Raw genomic sequence first — 21278 nt, forward strand, 5'->3', positions numbered from 1 at the left:
GCAAAATGACTGACTAAAGAAGCTGCACAGACTTCTTTTGTGAATATCTTGCACACACCTTCCACGTCCCCCATCTGCTCCAAATCATATTAACCCAATCGCTCCTCCACCTCTCTCTTGTATTCTGCCTCTTTCTCATCCTCTTGTAACCTTTCCACTCTCCATGCTTATACTACTTCCTCCCCTTCCCTTCTTCTATTTCTCCATTCCAGTTGTACATACCTTGATTCTAACCACCAGCACCTGGTGATCAGAAAGTCCACTCCCCTTGCCTCTATACTCTCTTTCATCCATTACACAGCTTCGCATCCTTTCATCCACGCACACATAATCAATCAGTCTTCTCAATACTCGCCATGTATACCTATGGAACATTTTGTGCCTGAAGAAGGTATTGGCTATAACCAACCCCCTTCCGGGCACAAATGTCCACTAAAGCACTGCCATTCTCATCTGTCTCAGCAGGCACACCCTACCCATCAACTACTCCATCCACCTTCACAAAATACTTTACCATTCATATCGCCAATCAAAAACACTCATTCCTTTCAAACTTTTCCATGCACGCTTCCACATTTGTCCGGAACTCTTCTCTCACTCTGCTTGCACGATCTTGCGTTTGCGCATACACGCACACAATCGCCCACATTTATAGTTCAACTTTCAATCTTACCCACACAATCCTTAAGCCAACCGATCCATACTCCCTTATATTCTCCTTCCATCTGTTACTCACCACAATACGCACTCCTTCTTTTGCCCTTTCATTCTCATCTACTCCCGCGCATACACCCCATCCATACTCCCATTCTCTCACACTCTCACCTCCCCATTTGTTTTCAGTTAACCCACGTACATCCACTTCCGTACCCTGAAGCACCTGGACAATCTCTCTCTCTTTTACCTCATCATTTGCACACCTTGCATTCCAAGTAGCCGTCCGTATCGTGTCCTTTGTTCGGTCCTTAGTTGTCACCTTTTGGTCAGTCTTGGCCCGAGGCTTCTTGTTCGAATTTTTAGTTAGTTGTTTTCCGTGGAGGGGCACTAACCCTCCGCCAGCCCACTTGTTGTCACGTAGAGAACATGTGTTGGTTGGTTATAAGGTTACTACCAAGCGTTGTAAATGTTTTCCTGGTTTACAGGAAACCATTTGGCTTGCCACTCAATGTAGGACTACTCCATAACCAGAGTGCCACTACACTGAGTGGGTGGATGATGGGCGTCCCCACCCACCACAAAGTGAGAAGTAGAAGTTAAATATTAGTTGAAACATAGTGAGCCTCTCTCAGCTTTGAAGGGCCAATAGAGCGATGAAAGATGTAAGAGAGATGAAATATTAGACAGAGAAACATACCAGGCCTCTCTTAGCTTACCTTAGGAATATTAGTCAGCAGAGGGAAGTGAGAAGTAGGAGAGGCGAAATATTAGGATAGAAAAACATACAGCTCTCTCTCAGCCTAGGAATATTAACAGCAGTGGGAAGTTAAAAGTAGATTAGATGAAATATTAGGCACACATTTACAGTTTGGGAATATTAGCAAGCAGAGTGAAATGCAGAATAGGTGAAATATTAAGAGAAACGTTTGTCCTCTACTGAACCCAGATGACTTGCCATACGCGGTACACACACTCTTCGACCAGCGTTCCCAGAAGGTAGTGCGTTAAGTAGCCTGCCACAGTTTGCTAAGGGATTCTGTGCACACAAATATTAGGGCGGGCACACATACTTCCAGGAATAGACTCCCTCTCTCTTTTTCTCTCTCTACAGTATATATATTCTTTGTATTTTTCTGTCCAGTCTTACGCAAAAGTTAACTAGAATTCCGAGTACTTCGTTGATTGGATGGTATTCACACACACACACACACACACACACACACACACACACACACACACACACACACACACACACACACACACATCGTAATATATCGTCAGGAAGGGTTTAATAAAGACTGTTTCTTTTATCTTCACTACAATAAGTCTCCCTAAGGTATCAGGAAAACCGTCTGGGATTGCCAAGAAGCAGAAAAATATTGAGATCTTAGTGAATAAGTTAATGGAGGCTGCGTCTGTCTTCTTCAACGTGAATGACCCTTCCTAAGCTGCAAAAATGAATATATAAATGAATGAATAAATAAATGAATACAGGAATATGTATATAAATCCTGTAGTAGCAGGAATAAAAAAAGAATGTCATCAAAGTGAAGAGGTTAATGGGGGCCCTCTAATTAAAAGAAATGTCTGTAATATATAATTGTTTTGAGGTGATAAAGATAAAATCGAAAACTGGTCATCATGGAGAAGAGGCTAACTGAATCTAACTTAACTTAGATGAGTATAAGAAAGCATTATTAGAAATACTTACACTGACACCCAGGACAACATCTCGACAACCTCCTCCCCTGACAGGCAAAGGTACACTGACTCCCCGGGGGCTTTGACTCTTCTTTATATATCCTTGGTCGTCCTTGTGTGACCCCTTTACTTCACGTCACAGGGAGGAGAGAATGCTGGCCAGTCTATCGTTTAATCTATCGCCTGAGCTATCGTTTGTCGTCTAGTCTAGTTTTCCTTCTGCCTCTTAGTTATTCTTTTCATGGTCTTTAATTTCTTGACGCTAACAAACTCTCTTATCTCAACAAAACCATCTTGCCCTCCCAAGAGTATGTTATAGAAGAAAGTGTGCCAAATCTTTGTTGTTGTTGTTTCATACTTCCATACAATATAAAATCACACACACACACACACACACACACACACACACACACACACACACACACACACACACACACACACACACACACACACACACACACACACACACACACACAGACTAGAGAAGCAAGCTATCATTTAAAACTGATGTAGGTCTCATTGATCCAGTTTCTCCCCTTCCATGATATCAACAAAACACACACTTTGCCAATACAGGTAAACTGAGCCGAGAAGCACCTGGTTTACGTGGGAGAAATATTACATCGTACACACAGGAAGCACAGAGGTAAATTGACAGGTAAAGCTTGACTCTATGCTGGTGTAGGACTTGTCAATCCATCTTCTGTCCTCCTCTGACACGAGTTACACACTTGACATAGCAAACACGGGTAGAGTGACTGGAAAAGCAAGTGTATTGGTGTTAAACATGGCTGACAGGGGATAGATTGCCGAATGAATATCTTTGTCAGTTCCTTGAAAAATGAATGTTCACCTTTTCCACCCTAGGACCTGTTTCTCGGGTTCTTCTTTATCCAATGACGACTCTACCCTGCTAAAAATCTATAGACCTACCACGGATACAGATGCGCCGATTGTCATTCTTCTTTGTCCTTCATTATGTTTCTATGTTTCTCTAGCGGTTTTAGATTCAGCATGTGAGCGAAAAGACTTGAATGTAATGTGTGTGTGTGTGTGTGTGTGTGTGTGTGTGTGTGTGTGTGTGTGTGTGTGTGTGTGAAGACAGTAAAAGTATGACAAATTCAACTTTTATCCTATTGTAATCACCCTTATTTAGCTTTCGCAATAACATAATGAAGTCAAATATACCATACCTCTTGGCTGTCTGGTATTATTTTTTAGTTCAGAGTGGCTAAGATGCATAAATTCACTTCAAGACATTAACCCCTTTTTCTGAGGTTACTGTCTCTGGTCTGAATAAAATCGTCTGGGGTTTGGTGGAATTAAAAACAGACTTCTCATTTATTTCAGTTCTTTTTCCTTAGATTGACCCAGATCTTCGTCCTTTTGCAGCTTATTTCATGTAGCTCATTGGCCCAGATTTTCGTCCTTTGGCAGCTTATTTCACGTAGTTCAGTGGCCCAGATTTTCGTTCTTTAGCAGTTTATTTCACGTAGCTAAGTGACAGGAAAAGGCAGTGCTACAGTTTATCATCCTTTCTGCAGCACTTCCTCGTGACTAGGATCATATCCTAGTATACAATATTTAAGATAAAGGTAATTTTAGAAGAAGAGGAGGAGGAGAAGGAGGAGGAGGAAGAAGACGAAGAAGAAGAAGACGAAGACGATGGAGAAGATGCTGGAGAAGAAGGAGAAGAAGACCAATGAGAAGGCCAATAGAAAACTGCTGAAAAATTAAGAGTTCATGGGAAATACAATTACCTTAAGATCTCTGGGGTGAATCTTGTTGAAATTTAATTAAGCTTCAAAATGCCACGCCTTTGACATATTCCCTTTCCGGTTTCATTTCTAGGTCTTTAGCTGCTGGAATTTTTATTAGGAAAGCAAAATAATTCAACGTAAGTCTGAAAACGGCAAGAGAGAGAGAGAGAGAGAGAGAGAGAGAAAGGCCTACTACAACGAAAGGGTTGATATAAATAATCTGTGTTTTGCCTTCCTGCCTTTTGAATTATCGCCAAGTAAAGAAAATGCATTAGTTTATTGTTGAGAGTCATAATAATCTTCAATATACAAAGGAATATTCACGTATCCAGTCCAGTGTGTTATGGGAATTCAACATAATTTCAAGACTGTAATACTGTACCCTGGAACCACTTAACTTCCCTGATAATACAAAGGAATATTATGTAACCGGTTCATTCCTCTGGAACTTGCACTAAAACTTATGGACCTTGCAAATTTTATATTGGGTCTTACTCGTATGTTTTAAAATGAAGAAATTATTTTATCATTTTTTTATTTACAACCCTTTTTTTTTTTTTTGTACGAGTTCAGTGCCTAAATAATAAATAAACGTCTTGTATACCATAAAGTCTTGTTATAACCAGACGATTTTGTTCAGCGGAGGAAAGGTCTGATAGTAAAGTAGTTAAGTATTGTGTGTGTGTGTGTGTGTGTGTGTGTGTGTGTGTGTGTGTGTGTGTGTGTGTGTGTGTTGCATTATCCTAGGCTAAAACACTTCCCTCATAACAAAAGTGCATATACCATTAAGTACATCTTTGGGAATAAATGTGAAAAAGTATATATTGAAAAATCGCATTTATTTATAATTATCTTAAACACACAGAAATGCTGCTACAAGTTTATTCTTTACTAGGAAATAAATGAACTAAAGCTACTGACTATGGATGCTGAAATAATGAGGATGCAATGTAAACAAAAGACATTACTACAAGGAGAGTTCAAATAAAGTAATCCTCCTTCATTTCTTACTTAATAACCATTGTTTGTTTGCTGTCGTCACTCATTATGGTAAACAAATAAAAAAAGAAAAAGAAAACGTAATCACATGGATACTTGGTTATTAGGAACTTAGTATCAAACATACTAAGAAACTTTGTCACTTAAGTTTTCTACAACCAAACACTAGCAGTAATTATGCTTTTAACTCCACTGTATCAAACACTCGCTTCACTGAGGGAATCACTACTGCACAACTCATACCAACACACCAACCCCTGACTAATGAATATCACAGACGTATCACAGACCTGGCACGAGTCTGTACAGTTGCATTTTATTTCCTTCTAGCATAAGTCTTAAAACTGTCTTGATCAATGTTTTGTGGGGCAGAACGTCACCTAAGCATTTGATTTTGATTCCTTATGCAGTTGAGAGAAATCACTGCTTGATTGCTCATGAAACATTCACATCTGTATGGATCAAGTCATTCTTCCATTTTCTTGCTCCAGTTGGCAATGTCACAGACGAATATGATAACGAGCCTCACTTTGCAGCAGTGGTGATGACAATATTCTCCTCTGTAGCTTCAATCGGACTGACTGATAGATTAAAGCAACATATTCCGGCATCATCACATCAAAGGTCACTGAAGCAGCCTCAGTCAGGGTAGTCCAGTGTGTACCCGAGATGTTTGCGCTGGAGGAACATCAGGACCTGCCAGAAGGGTGGGCGCTGGCGGTCATTAGGCCTCCAGCATGCGGTGATGAGGTCGTACATCTCGCGGGAGCAGAGTGATGGTTGTGGCAGCTGTGACATGCCACCACAGTGGGCCACATTCTCCAGGACACCATCATCACTCAGTTCGGCGTAGGGCTGCTGCCGTGCCAGAGTCAGGATCTCCCACAGGGTCACCCCGAAGGCCCACACGTCACTCTTGCTGGAGAACCGGGCCTCCATGATGGCCTCCCAGGACATCCACCTGATGGGCAGCAGGGTGTTTTCCTTCCCCAGTCGGCAGTAGTCCCGTGCGTACGTTGCCCGGCTCATCGCTATGTCAGATATTTTGATATTAAGGCCTCGACCAACAAGACAGTTTCGCGCTGCCAGATCCCGGTGAACTATGCTGAGGTTTTCCAAGTGCTTCATTCCAGAGGCCACCTGTGTAGCTATGTAGAGTAGTGCACCGTAGCTGAGGACTGCGTTGCTACCTTCTTGCCCTGGTGCTGGTGCTGGTGCAGTGTTGGAAGCCTCAGTGGTGTGTCGTCGCAAAAACTGATACAGGTCTCCATGTTCCAGGTACTCCTGAAGAATGAATGGTGGGTCCTCAGTGCTTCCTCCGACCAACCGAGCGACATTGTAATCTGTGAGTGAACCAAGTATGCTCAGCTCCTCCTGGAACTTATGTCTCACACCTTCATTGACATTACAGTTGAGGGTCTTCAGCACAAACTTCTGGGCCCCAAACTTTGTAAAATTCCTAACCTCACACAACTCCACTGTCCCATAGGCTCCTGCACCCAGAGTCTCCAGCACACAAAGACTCTGCTTCTCCACCTTCGGCAGGGGTTGTGGAGATGGCAGTTCGTAGGTGTCGGTGATGGTAAATGCGACCCCTCCAGTTGTGGCCTGGATGTGAAGAGATTGGTGGACTTCGGAGGTTGTTAGGTAGTTCTGCTTCGGAGGTGGAGGGATGTGTGGTTTAGGAGGAAGGTTATGTGGTGCCGAAGGAAGTGTATTTGTTGTCAGAGGGGAATTCTGTGGTGTCAGGGAAGGTATGTGTGGTGTTAGAGGAGGGATGTGCTGTGTCGAAGGAGGCACACTCCCACTTTGCATGAATTCTTTATCTGATGGCCAGTTGGAGGGGATGGGAGGAGGCGGGTAGATATCTGGAAACTGTGGGGGTAATGTTCCAGTAATGTTCGGAACCGCGTACCCAGAGGAGTCGTCAGCGTTTGTGGGGATTTGGGATTTACGGGTGACGTTGGTACTTGGGCCATTATGGGAGGCGTTAATAGGAGGTGCTAGGGAACTGTAGCCGGGGTTGTGGGCAGGACACTTATAGGTTTGATAGGTCGCCGACAGCGCCTCCTCCATCGCAACATGTCCATACAGATTCCCTTTCGCTCTGTTGTACGCATTGGTGATCTGGGGCAGCTTCATGATGTTAAAGTCTCTCATCTTCACGGACACCTTTCTCGCGTTGCCACCTCCACTCTTCTTGGGAAAAGAGGAGTGGCTGGAGAGTTTGGCACGGCAGTACAGGACCCCGAGGGCCACTGGAACCACCCCCAGGACCACCCCAAGTGCCACCAAACAGCCCACTAGGAAGTCGGAGGAGGCTGGGTTGGATGTGGATATTGGAGGGGTGGTGTTGGTTAGGTCCTCAGGGGGCGACTCCTCAGTAACGTTGCACTGGCATGGCTCTGGAAGGTGATGGATGAGTCAAAATGTGCTAGAGATTTTTATGATTCATGTTTATTGTGCCGTCCATTTGAGTTTCAGTTGTTCTTCACTTAACTATCAATTGATTTTCCCCTAATCCTCAAGTGTGAATTCAGTAAAACAGTACAGTATTACTTTGTTACTGGAAAGCCATAAGACTTGAAAGAAATTAAAAATATACCTGACAAAAGAGCTCATCGATGAGACGAATCTATATCTGTGCACGAGCTGATAATCGAGACCGAGAAGTCAAGTGGAATTAAGAGAGCAGTAAAAAACCCTGTTGTCCTCGAAACTCCGATATTAATTCTACTGTCTCGCCTTTTACACTGATCATAAACACAGAAACAAACGAGGCAGGTAACTTGTCTCTGCTGTCTTGGGCTCTCTGTCTCCTACTTACCCGAATCAAAGGTGACCTCCGAGATGAGTATCCATCGCAGTGTGAAGTACAACGTGATCCTGATGTACTTAGCGGGGGCGGCGTTGGCGTGGAGGCGGATGCTCACGTTACGGGCGTGGTCAAAGATGCGATCAGCCTGTGGGTGTACCTCCACGGGCGTGTGGGCGTGGTAATACCGCCCGCCCACACTGAACTCCATCACAGCACGAGAGAACACCTGCAGAGGATACACGAATATGGGGGTAATGACTCACCTGGGAAATTTAGGTGTCGGTACAAATCATCATCTACTTTACTCTATTTTCCGAGATTAGCTTTTCTCATATACTGATAGGATGGTGGAAAGAATGCAATCCACATATGGTAGATAGTTACTAAAAATACTTCTGTTCAGTGCAGTTCAAGAGTCATGGAAATAATAGTTGGGGACCCAAGCACTCTGTTGTTAAATAAGTTAATCATACATGGGAAGCAACAGTCTGAAAAATGCTAGCACAAGAAGAGAGATATGAAGACAGACAATGAGGCAAAGAGACAGCATCAAAATATTACTCCCCACCTGCGTGTCCTTGGTGAAGAAGTTGTTGGTGTAGATGTGTATGGCTGAGAAGTTCCTGACGGTGTCGAACTGGAAGGTGATCACGATGGGCCCGCTGTGTTCCTCCCGACGCCACCCCACCCACTCGTACCCTGGGGGGGGGGGATGATAGCAGTACACACACACACACACACACACACACACACACACACACACACACACACACACACACACACTGACGAAAACAAAACACTTAGAAAACAAGAAAGGTGAAGCAGTCACCCAGGTGGGCTATCTCCATCAGTCGCTAACAGGTAAAAATCCAAAAAGTAATATAGAGCAAAACATTCTCTCTCTCTCTCTCTCTCTCTCTCTCTCTCTCTCTCTCTCTCTCTCTCTCTCTCTCAGAGTATTTACTTTTCAGTCCTTCTGTCTATCTATTTATCTTTCTACTGTATCTATCAATCAATCTTTCAGTCTCAGTCAGTCAGTCAATCTTTTCATTATCTCTCCATCTGTTTGTCAGTCTACCTATCCATCCATCCATCCAAATCTCTGTCTATCTATCCATCCATCCAGCTCTCTATCTATCTATCCATCTCACCTCTATCCTGCCCCACAGCATCCACCCTGAAGTTAGTGTGCCCCGTTTCTCCGTCACTCAGCTGACCCAGGCCCCCGGACACCCACCCGCCCTTCACATGACCGTCGTAGCTCACGTCACGCAGGTTTGAGTCTCCTCCCCTCGCGTCTCCGTCAGGCATGGAGTAAGCGATCAGGCCGTCTGTGGAGGAAGAAGGCCAGTGAGAATGATGATGGTGATGATGAGAGTGAGAGGGGAGGTCATTGATGGTGATGATGATGGTGATGATGGTGGTGGGAGTTTACGTGAGATTTCTGCCTGTGACTGATAGGATTTCTTTTTTTTTTCGGTAGAGCAAAGAAGTGGGATATTAACTTGAAAAAAAACTACTGAAACACGTCCATGGCAGAAAAAATAAGCCCACATCAAGGTACCTTCTAATCATACCTGTGTCATACTTAGATTGTTTCAAATTACCTAGAACTAACCTGTGACAAATTATGGAACCTCGAGTAAGTTGGTGAACGGAATTAAACATTAACAATTTCTTAGAGACAAAGTTAATATTCTCGAAGCAGCAACAATTTACAAATAGTGATGAATTAGTGGTGAAATTAGTGGTGAATAGTGGTGAAATGAGTGATGAAAATGGTGACGAATAATTTGTGGAATTGGTAGTGAAATTAGTGGTGAAAGTAGTGATGAATATTGATGAAATTAGGGATGAAAATTGTGATGAATTTGTGGTGAAATTGGTGGTGAAATTAGTGATGAAATTTGTGATGAAAATAGTGATGAATAAATGATGAAATTAGTGGTGACATTAGTGATGAAATTTGTGATGAAAATAGTGATAAATAGTGATGAACTTGGTAATGAAAATAGTGATGAATAAGCGGTGAAATTAATTATGAAAATAGTGATGAATAAATGATGAAAATAGTGGTTAAAATAGGGATGAATAAGTGATAAAATTAGTAGTGAAATTAGTGATGAATAATGATGAAATTAGTGGTGATAATAGTGATGAATAAGTGGTGAAATTAGTGATGAAAATAGTGATGAATTAGTGGTGAAATTAGTGGTGAGTATAGTAGTTAATGATAAATCTATGGTCAAATTAGTGATGACTGAGAGAGACCCACCTGTATATCTGCAGCCATACAGCTCGACCCTCATACACACGGTCCTGGGGTGGTTGCTGTAGGGCACGAACCTCACCCTGGCGGCGATGATGGGAGGCCGCAGCGTGGTGGTCTGCGTCAGGTAGGTGTTGCTGTTGCCCTCCAGGAGCTGCGGCAGAGACGGAGGGAGTGAGAGGAAGGAGGTAGAAGAGGGAGGGAAGGAAGGTGCATGAGAGGAGGGGGAGGGAGAAAGAGGGAGATGAGAGGACGGAAGGAGTTGTTGTTGCCCACCAGGAGCTGCGGGAAAGACGGAGGGAGGTAGAAGAGGGAGGAAGGGAAGGTAGATAAACGGAGGGAGGTATAAGGGAGGAAGGGAAGGTAGATGAGAGGAGGGAGGTAGAGAAGGGAGGAAGAGAAAGAAGTTGGGTAGGTGAGGGAAGGAGGTATGGTAACTTACGTGTTGTTGTTGTCCTTAAGGAGATGCAGGGAGACACACCTGTTGCCATACATACCCACCTCTTGCCATATACTCTTGCCATACACAGTTGCCATGCACACCCACCTCTTGCCATACACACCCACCTCTTGCCACATACTCTTGCCATACCCAGTTGCCATACACACCCACCTGTTGCCATACACACCCACCTGTTGCCATAAACACCCACCTGGTTGCCTGTGCCATCAGTGTAGGTCACCCAGTGGTCCATGCCGGGCCTCCAGTACTGTAACTTGTATTTCTCGGCATACTCTCGTCCCTGCCCGTTGCCGAACCGCCCTTGGACTTCAACCCTGGTGACTACGTGCAGGTGCGCCAGGTAGACCTCCAGGTGCTCCTCCCCCTCCCGCTGCACCACCTGCCGGGGACACCACGCACCCCCACCTGCCTCTACACCAGCCCTGGGGAACATCATCATCATCATCATCATCATCTTCGTAATAGGAGTGAAAGGTGGAGTGTTGCATCCGTAGAGTACCTTTAGTTTACAGGGAGGTCAAGATATGAAAACTTTCTCTCTCGAATGAGGTGTTATAATTTGGCTAACGCAGGAAGGTTGTATTTAGCAGAGGGAAACTACTAATAGGTAAAGGGATCTCTCTCTCTCTCTCTCTCTCTCTCTCTCTCTCTCTCTCTCTCTCTCTCTCTCTCTCTCTCTCTCTCATATACCTTTCTACTTTACCTCTCCATCTTGCTCTCTCTCTCTCCCAAACTTCCTTTTACGCAAGAGTTTTAAATATGAACAACAGTAACAAGAATTTTGAGTTTATGATTAACACCAAAAATACTGAGCGAATTCCATGAAAGTGTTAATAACGAAAATCCTACATGCGTTACGAAATGGGATAGAGTTACGAATCTCATGCATCGGTTGTGTAATCCACGCATGAGCTGCAATAAAGCGTGAGTGAGGGTGAGGTGACTGAGGGTGAGGGTGAGAGTGAGGGTGAGGGTAAGGGTGAGAGTGAAGGTGAGGGTAAGGGTGAGAGTGAAGGTGAGGGTGAGGGTAAGGTGAGGGTGAGGGTGAGTGTGAGGATGATGGTGAGGTGAGGTGGGAGTAAGAATGATGGTGAGGGCTAGGGTGAGGGTGAGGGCTAGGGTGAGGTTGAAGGCTAGGGTGAGGGTGAAGTAAGGGTGAGGGTGAGGGTGAAACCAAAAGTGATGAAGTTATCGTAAGGGATGGGGAGAGGAAAATAATTAAAAAAAATAATAATAATATACCACCATTTTTCCTGTCTCAAACCCCTCACTCAGCTCACCTTCCGTAGACAGCGTTGACAGCGGCGTCGAAGGAGGAGGAGGAGGAGATGTGTTCGTCAGGAATGGCCCCAGACTGCATACCCAGGGCCGCCTCGCAGTGATCTGAAACACGGGGGGAAGGGAGGTGCAGTTGGCATGTGCTGGGGGCTGTTGTGTTTAGGGCTATACGTCTTTCATCTTAACTTGGCCCAGAACATTGACCTTTTGCAGCTTACTTCATGTAGCTCAGAAGCAGAAAGAGACACTACTATGGCTCTACATCCTTTCCATAGCACTTCTTCGTGACCGGCACCATATTCTAATGTTAGTCTACTGTTGCAGCTCAGCTCTGAAGATGGAGAGATGGCAATTTTAGGCCAAGTTAGAGTAAAAGGAGTATAGACAGGGAATGACCAAAATGAAGCTAATCTTGGTTCGAGGTTCTTAGCGATTTATTTTTGGATATGGCTGGTTAATACTCTTTGGTACGGTACTTATGCAGGGTATGGCAGTACTGGAAGGCTTTTTGCAACACAGAATAGGACAGTAAGGTGTAATAAGCAAAATAAATAGCTTAGGGAAAGGTGTTAGGGAGCTTAAGTGTCCCAGGCTAAGGTGAAAGGAGCTAACAATCATTCGGTCGGAGTGGAGGAAGTTGGAAGAGGCTTTTTTTATTTTTTTTTTAATTTTTTTGATTGTTTAGCAGTTGACGAATTGAGAGATTAGACAAAGTGATGGCTGGTGGGGAGGAGGGGAAGGGAGGACAAGGATCGAGGTGGAAGGAAGGCGGGGAGGATGGGAGAGAGGAGGAGGAGGAAGGAGCAGTGCGGAGAGAAGATAGGAGAAATGAAGATGTATGTGGGTAGGGAGGGCGAGAGGAAGAAGGGGAGAGATTGAAGGGTATTAGTAGGGGAGGGAGAGGGAGAGAAAAGGCATGAAGATGAGAATGAAGGAGGGTTGAGGGAGGAGGGGAGAAAAGCCTGGTTGGGGAAGAAAAGGAAAAAAAAAAAGTAAGGGCGAAAAGGAGAGAGATGAAGATGAGTGAAGGTTAAGGAAGGTGGAGGGGGAGAGGAGGGGGAGGGGAGGGGGAGAGGAGGGGAAGGGGAAGGGGAAGGGGAGGGGGAAGGGGAGGGGGAGAAGAAGACAGGGCATCAGACAACACCAAGTTCCCTTCCCTGTAATCTCGGATGCCGCTCTTAGATTCGAATCCCATTTATCATCTCAGAGAACACACTTTTTTTCTTTTATTCTTTATGTTTTTTTTCGAGTACTCTTTTGTGTTTCGTGTGATCATCTTGTAAAGGAAGAAGAAAATTAGTATGTTTTTACCCCTCCTTTATTTATTTATTTATTTTTGCTTGTAAGGGGTCGTTATTGAGTAAGGACAGAACTACCTGGAGATCCTTTTGTCTGAGCCACCCCTCAGAGGATGCGGCGTCAGGTAATAGATAGACAGATAGATAGATAGAGAAATGGATAGATAGATGGATAGATAAGTACATACCTACCAGTTAATAGGTACGTATGTAGAATTTTTTTTTAACTCTTCATGCCACTGTCAGACATTTATATTCACCCTATTGGACGCACACACACACACACACACACACACACACACACACACACACACACACACACACACACACACACACACACACACACACACACACACACACAAGCACTCATATACAAAGAAACTAACAGTCAGAAAAGTAAATACTGACACACTTCATGCCCTGTCAAACACACACACACACACACACACACACAATGACATCACTATACCTTTACTTGCCACTGAGTTGAATTAAATATCCACCTTAATGACTCACTAATTGCTACCTAGAAATAATTAGCACAAATGAGTGTGAGAGAGAAAGGTGTGTGACTTCAATAGGTGTGATCTCAGCAGGTGCAAAAAAGAGTGACTGGAGAATGTAACTGAATGAGCTTTAGGTAGAGTGATTCATGCTTCCTTCATTTATATAGTGCGTGATCGTCGCCTTGTATTTCCTCCTACTGTCACTAAAATATATTAACTTCATCTTTTAGTCATTAGGAATCTCCCTGAAAATTTCCATCGTGATTCACCGATCAAATTTTTGGCAATAAGGTGGATAGACAGATTGATGAGCAGACAGATAGACAGACACATAGACAAGGGGAAAATAGCCATCTTCCATGATCGATATTGGAGGTAATTAATGAAGATCAAGGTGAGAATAGGTGTAATTATATAAGGTGATAAGCAGGTGTGAGAAGCAGGTGTGAGAAGGAGTGGTTACACTGAGGGGGAGAAAGTTAGACGACGGGAGAGCGATGAGTTAGATAACTTTAGAACTACCAGGTGAGTTAAGCAGGTGTGTTTTATAATTTGTCTAATTGGGATAACAGGTGACTAAGGTGGGCGGAGAAGCTGACGTAATTATGTTGGGATATTGCAGAAAAGTGGCATCGAACAGGTAAATTCAGGTGCAGTTTAATTATGTGGCTTTCTTACCTGTATTGAGGCTCGTGACAGGTGCAACAGACAGGTAACAGAGGAGCAACAGAAACAGGAGACTCAGGGACGGAATCTCCATGTTGCAAGTGACAGTGTTTGCAATGTCTTGTGTCCTCGCTTGAGTTTAGTATGGTACTCAACTCCTGAACGCCAGAATCTTCATATTCATCTTAATTTTGGCCTCTCGTTGTTCTGTTTTCTTTTTATTCAGACGGAAGGAAATGCCAATTCTTAATCAGTTATTCTTTTCCACACTCTTAAATGTTTTCTTTAGCACTAGAATTAAGCTCAAATTATCATACTTATCTTCCAGTCCTATTTTCACTTCCAGACTCTACAGCTTGTCCTTAAATCGTCAGTTTTTGGAGCGTATGCACGAACTGGATTTAGGTAGCACTTTTCAGGGTGTGTTTCCAGTAGTACACTTTCTAGGCTATTAGTTTACCACATCCTCCCTTCCTCCAACAATCAATTCCAGAGGTGGTGATGGTACTTCTCTCCACCTTTCTCCAACTTCAGCGTCTCTCCCTCCAACAATGAATCTCCACCATCAACCTCCCTTCCTCCAGCAATCAATTCCAGGGGTGTTTTTGGCAGTCCTCTCTACCTTCTTCTAACCTTAAACCATCCATGAGGGTAGGAGTGGATGCAGGGCCGTCGTGTCGTCCTCCTATCCCCTGGAACAATGGGATAAGATAAGGTGTTAGGGTCAGTTTAGGGAAGAGAGAGGGCAAAGAGAGTGACCTGGTGCGATTATAGATGTTGAACTGGCATACTGAGAAAGAGATGATGGGTTAATCTGTGTGTGTGTGTGTGTGTGTGTGTGTGTGTGTGTGTGTGTGTGTGATCTTTTCCGTATCCATCATCATCATCATCATCATCATCACCAATATTATTAGTATCATCCATCAAATAATCCTTTTCTTTCCCCATCAGGAGAGTAGGTGCCCGGGTCTAGGGTTATTATTATTATTATTATTATCATTATTATTATATTATTATCATTACCATTATTATAACTATTATTATTATTATCATTATTATTATCATTATCATTATTATTATTATTATTATTATTATTATTATTATTATTATTATCATTATTATTATTATTATTATCATTATTATTATCACTATCACTATTATTACCGCAAAAATAACGAGTTGAAGTCTTCTCAGATCCCTTCACTACCTGAGGACATTCTTAAGCGACCCAGCCTTGAGGTACGTGTAATAAACGGTATATACCTGCGAGTGAAAGGGTTGCGCAGGTGTGGGAGTGCCTGCGACCCACCTGTCCAGCCAGGTGTGACGCCGCCTTGCACCCCAGCCAAGGATCAGGGCATTGTGGACCTGGTAGCATCCCTAGTCCATGTTTCCCTAGCGATTTACTATTTTCTATTTAGTCTCGTGGGCTTGGGAGGTTTCTTAACACTTTCTCCTTGGCGATTTGTTTTGTATAATGTCTTCCAAAATTTCCTTGCAAATTCGTGGACTCGAATGGCAGTAGCGTTTCTGTTTGAGTGATTAATTATTTTCGATGGGATCATTACCAGAAGAGCCTGGGGTTGCAAGAAGAAGAAAAAGAAAAAGAAGAAGAAGAGGAAGTAGAACATCATCATCATCATCAACAGAAAAAAAAAAAAAAAAAAAACAGCAACTACACGTCTTGCGCCCTAAATCATGAGACTTTTTAAACTTAGGCTGCAGAATTTTCCCTCGGTTAAAAAAAAAAAAAAAAAAAAACTTGTCTAGCAGTGTCCTTAGATAATTAAATACCCAAACGAGGCCCTACACTCCTTAGGAACAGGTCCTAATCCCGTATTTTCTTCGGGTAAGGAGGCTCCCAAACACCTCTTCCTTAGCGATTTATTTCCCAAACGACCCTTTAATATTCTCTCTCTCTCTCTCTCTCTCTCCCTCCTAATATCGACATAGACTGCTAGAATATCACACAAGAGTATAGTAACTGAGCAGAATCAGAATAAATCGGTCAGGAAAAGGTGTTAAGTCAGTTTCCCAACCGCACGATCGATGGAATAAACCCAGACGATTTTCTTATATGGAGAGACTGTCAGACGATTTTTATTAAGTACATGAAGAGACTGGCGTGAGAAATGGAGAAATAAGTTAGTAAAGGGGAAGTGTTAAGGAGTCTTCTAAGTCCACAAGACCTCCTTTGTTAATGATAAGGTCAGTGTGGGAACGAGATTAGCCTTTTGAACTCTCTCTCTCTCTCTCTCTCTCTCTGTTCGGGAAATAAAGTCGACTAGTAGTAAAATAAATAGATAAATAAAACAATGACTTAAAACTGCCATCTGACAACACGTGGCTTTACCAGCGATATTATTTCTCTGGCAAATTTAAAGGCGACTATTTTTAACTATTTCATTTCTGTCGCTAAAATAAACCCAGCAGTAAGTAGAAAAAAAAAACACTTGGAAATAAGAGGGTAGTTGTGCAAGTGTGACAAATAGTAATGGTGATTGTGTATAACCTTTTTCAGTACAGTGGATCTTTCGTGAGTTTAAAAAGATCATTTGGGTAAGAAGAATATAATAAGGCGTGTCAGTAAGGAGGAAGGAGGAGTAATAAAGCAGCTGTGTAGTCGTGAGCAGCAGAATAATAGTGTCAGACCGGTACTGCCACGCTTCTGAGCCTCTTAAAGGAGAAAACACGGGCATTACCTCGTCCCCAACACGTTACCTCATTAGATTCGCTCTCTTACCTGAGCACAGTATAACGCAGGATATCCCTCTTCTAACATCTATCTATCTATCTATCTATCTGTCTGTCTATCTGTCTATCTATATATCTACCTCTCTGTCTATCTATCTATCTATCTGTCTGTCTATCTACATCTATCCATCTATAAATAAAAGAGGATAACTGCAGTAGGCCAGCTGAACCGCGCTAGGCAGCTCCTACAAGAGTGTAACTAAACGCCTAGAATAAGACAAGGCTAGCAAAGAAGAAGGCTCCTTCTGCAAAGCCCCTTATTAGGGCCCTGAAGTTCCCGCATCTACCTGAGTATTTCGTACATTTTCACATTTAATTCTTGTATTTTTTATCACCTCATCAAAATCGCCAGGTGTCGGTTTGAATAAAAAAACTCAAAATAGGTCGAAAAAAAGAGATAGTAAAAACCAAGGAGACTCTATAACTACACAGCTTAAAGGCGACAACACGAGCATAATTACCCGCTTATTGGATCTCATTAACCTCGCTTTGTTACAGGGGAATAGAGGTTTATTGTGTGATGTAGAAACTTGCCTGGTGTTACCTGAATAAATTAATTAGTTTTGTCTGTAATATTATTGTGGTTGCTGTTATTATTATTATTATTATTAGTAGTAGTAGTAGTAGTAGTAGTAGTAATAGTAGCTGTAGTAGTAGTAGTAGTAGTCGTAGTAGTAGTTGTCATCATCATCATCATCATCCCATTCCTAAATTCACGCCTGAAATGAGGTGAAATTAGATTAAGAAGATAGATAGATAAAGAGATAGATAAATAGAGAGAGAGAGAGAGAGAGAGAGAGAGAGATAGAGAGAGAGCAAAAAAACTAAAACTATAAAACAACGATATACAATGCGTCCTAATCCCTCGTCAACAAAAGGTGTCATAACCCATGTAGAGCGAGTGTCATATTGCCCTCCCGGTGTCACATGTCGAGAGAGAGAGAGAGAGAGAGGTAGCTGAGTGTTACCTGAGTTTTTTTCCTTTACCTCGTTACCTATGGCCGAAAAAACTAATATTTTTTTTTTTATCACCCCCTTTAGTAGTGACGTATTTTCTTACTTTATTCCTGTTTCCTACCTTGAGACGATTTTTTCCAGCTGAAGGGAACTCTCTACTACTCTGGGGGTTGATGGAGGATTTATCTAACCCCTCCAGTTCGAAAAAATAAAAAAAATCTCCCTTTAAAATCGTCAGGAGAAAGAAAGAAAAAATCAAACTCAATAATATGTTCAGTAAATCGCTGAGGAAAAGGTGCAAAGGACCCTTCTAAACTAGTGAGATATAAATGAGGTGTAAATGAATACTGGGGTGATAAAGAAAAATAAATCGCTAAGGAAAAGGTGCTAGGGAGTCTTCTATGTCTACGAGGATACGACCCTCTTGTACATATTGACTCGGTGCGACATCTTTGTAATTGAATAGTGCTGGCGGCAGGTAGGTGTGGGCTTATATCTCTCATACACACACACACACACACACACACACACACACACACACACACACACACACACACACACACACACACACACACACACACACACACACACACACACATCATTCTACCGGAACACCAGACTATCACTCATTATATTTCCACACACCACACCATCACTGACCATATAACGCACTATTAAAAACCACACACCACACCACCATACAACACTCACCACACAACACTATCACACATTACAATATCACATTACCACAGGTCACACACCACACGCCACACTGTCACAGCGCCACACAATAACATTACACTACCACACATGTGATGGCGACCATCATCCACTCATTTGATGTAGTGCTGCCTACTTCTTTCCTCAGCTTCATCATTCTGTTTCAGCGTGTACCCTCCTCTCTTCCGATTTCTTCAGTCCTCCTCGTCGCTTTTTATTCCTCCTCTTTCCACCCGTTTACAACGCTGGATGATAACTATATAACCAAATAACGGAGTGATGTGGAGCCTACTATGATGCCTCTGTTAACTGGGTGGGGAGACGGCAATGCGGCGTCCATCCGGGAACCAGACCTTTCAAATTCTTCCCAATGTCTCGTTGTGGCGGGGCGCTGTGTACCAGAAATATTGGCTCACTGCACGGGATGGCCCTGCAGTGGCGGTAGCTTGCTTGCACAGGGGTAACTCAACAGCAACAACACTGCCACACATCACTCGGCCATCCTATCAAACTCCACAGAACCGCCTCAGGATACAGCCGTGTACCAAGTTTAGGAGGGACAGAGACGAACCGAGGTAAATGACACCCAGCTGCTTCACCCGTTGCATGTGTAGGTGTGTCCATTCATCACGGCAATTCCCAGGCAGTGGCCGCGATGATGGATGGTCCGTCTTGCACTCCCATCAACCCCAATGCACTGAATAGCCTAGTTGATCCATCCGGCCATCTCAGCCTGACCCATTCACTACCCTGATGACATTTTTAACTCGTTCTTCCTGCCACCTGGCGATTTGCTCCAACTTTACGATATATGCGCTCACAAACTCCCTCACTAATACACACCTCCTCTAGGATCGGTAGAATCGTACGGCGGTGACAAAAATAAACCAGAAAGAAGGTAACAGTGAAACAGGAGGGTACGGTTTTAGGAACAGGTGCATGTCGCCACCAATATGTCTTGATGAATGTGGTGCTTAGGTGGAAATTTTTGCAGGGGATGTGGTGGTTTGAGACGGGTGCAAGCTTCCCCTCACATCTTCACTACTACGGTTCTCTCCTGGTGGTCAGATCAATTAAACTCAATGGAGACAACATAATGAAGACGTTTATGGTATGGAACATCGTCTGAGGGTGGCAAGAATTAAATATTAAGTGGGATCATCGGCCAGTGAAAGGATTTAATTTGGCACAGGCTAAAATTGGATAGTTTTATTGCTTAGAAGTGGTGTTAGTCTAGATTACGTATACTTAGCTTATAATTTTAGGGAGCATAAAGTACCCACTAATGTAACACGTCCAATTTAACTAGGAACAGAAATCTACACCACACATGCTAGGCCAAACATTAAGCGTCCTGGTCAAACTCAAAAGCATTAATAGGCAAGTTTAACTCCGGAGGGAAAAATAAAAAATGTTTGACGGTAACCAGACGAAAAATCTCCCAAAACTTTTTTTTTTTTTCTCGCGGACTTTACAATCTCCGTGTCACCTTTTCCTCAGGTTAATTACTTTCCATACTAAACATTCACATTCTGTTGTAAGTCGTGCATGGCCCTTTCTTTAGTCCTCTATATACTTTGCAATAATAACATAAAATGAAATATAATCCAACAATAACCAGGCGAAAATAACCTAGGGATCTCATGAAGTCGACGAGAATAGGGAAAAATTATAATTGGTGTTTTATTTCTATTGTATCAGTTAAAACAGATTTTTTTTTTTTTTTTTCATTTATTTCGGAGACTTTAATCTGATGACGCTGGGCAAGTTCTTTCACAGCTATCCGGATGTATTTTCTCTGTGAATCCTGGTGCTAGGGGCTTCGTTTTGCTAATGTCCTTCAGTCGCTTCCCTACCCATGAAGAGGGGATCGTGAACTACAAGAAAAGGGCATCATCATCCTGCAGTCCACGGGGTTCAGGTGCAGATGAACTTAGGCTTGCAACAACTGATACTAATACTTATCAGTCCTACTCGCTTCATCTCATAGGTGGCAATAAGTTGAAGGATGATAATGACGATGATGATGATGATGATGATGATGATGATGATGATGATGGGTGTATGGACGTGCGGTACATTTTTACTTGGCACTCTGGGACCTTTTCTTCCGACCATTGTAAACGGGGTGGGTCAGATCCAGAAATAGGAAAAGGAAACAAAATCAGGAGTGCCATCATTAGAGTCCACCCACCTATCTATACTGGAGCTGCGGTGGTTCGGTCGGTAGGGTAATCTTTTCTCGATGCGTCTCTCCCGAATTTAGGGTTTGAACACAAGATATGGCGGACATTTGGAGTGGGTTCTGGTTGTATGCCCTTCCATATGCCATGTTATAATAGATGGCTGGCACACACACACACACACACACACACACACACACACACACACACACACACACACACACACACACACACACACACACACACACA

General features: G+C 43.1%; 1 protein-coding gene across 1 annotated transcript; it reads right to left on the reverse strand.

Moving 5' to 3' along the window:
• Positions 1-5756: 5756 nt before the first annotated feature.
• Positions 5757-14509, reverse strand: LOC145415562 (discoidin domain-containing receptor 2-like). The gene is made up of 8 exons (XM_080284784.1): positions 14428-14509; positions 11948-12050; positions 10858-11089; positions 10211-10358; positions 9087-9266; positions 8504-8634; positions 7945-8161; positions 5757-7522 (listed from the first exon to the last, which is right to left on the reverse strand). Exons 1-8 carry the CDS (start codon positions 14507-14509, stop codon positions 5757-5759), a joined length of 2859 nt encoding a protein of 952 aa, XP_080140910.1.
• Positions 14510-21278: the final 6769 nt, after the last annotated feature.

This window comes from Coenobita brevimanus, chromosome 103 (assembly GCF_032717465.1).
Source record: "Coenobita brevimanus isolate Jiangsu-jjx chromosome 103, ASM3271746v2, whole genome shotgun sequence".
NCBI lineage: Eukaryota > Metazoa > Arthropoda > Malacostraca > Decapoda > Coenobitidae > Coenobita > Coenobita brevimanus.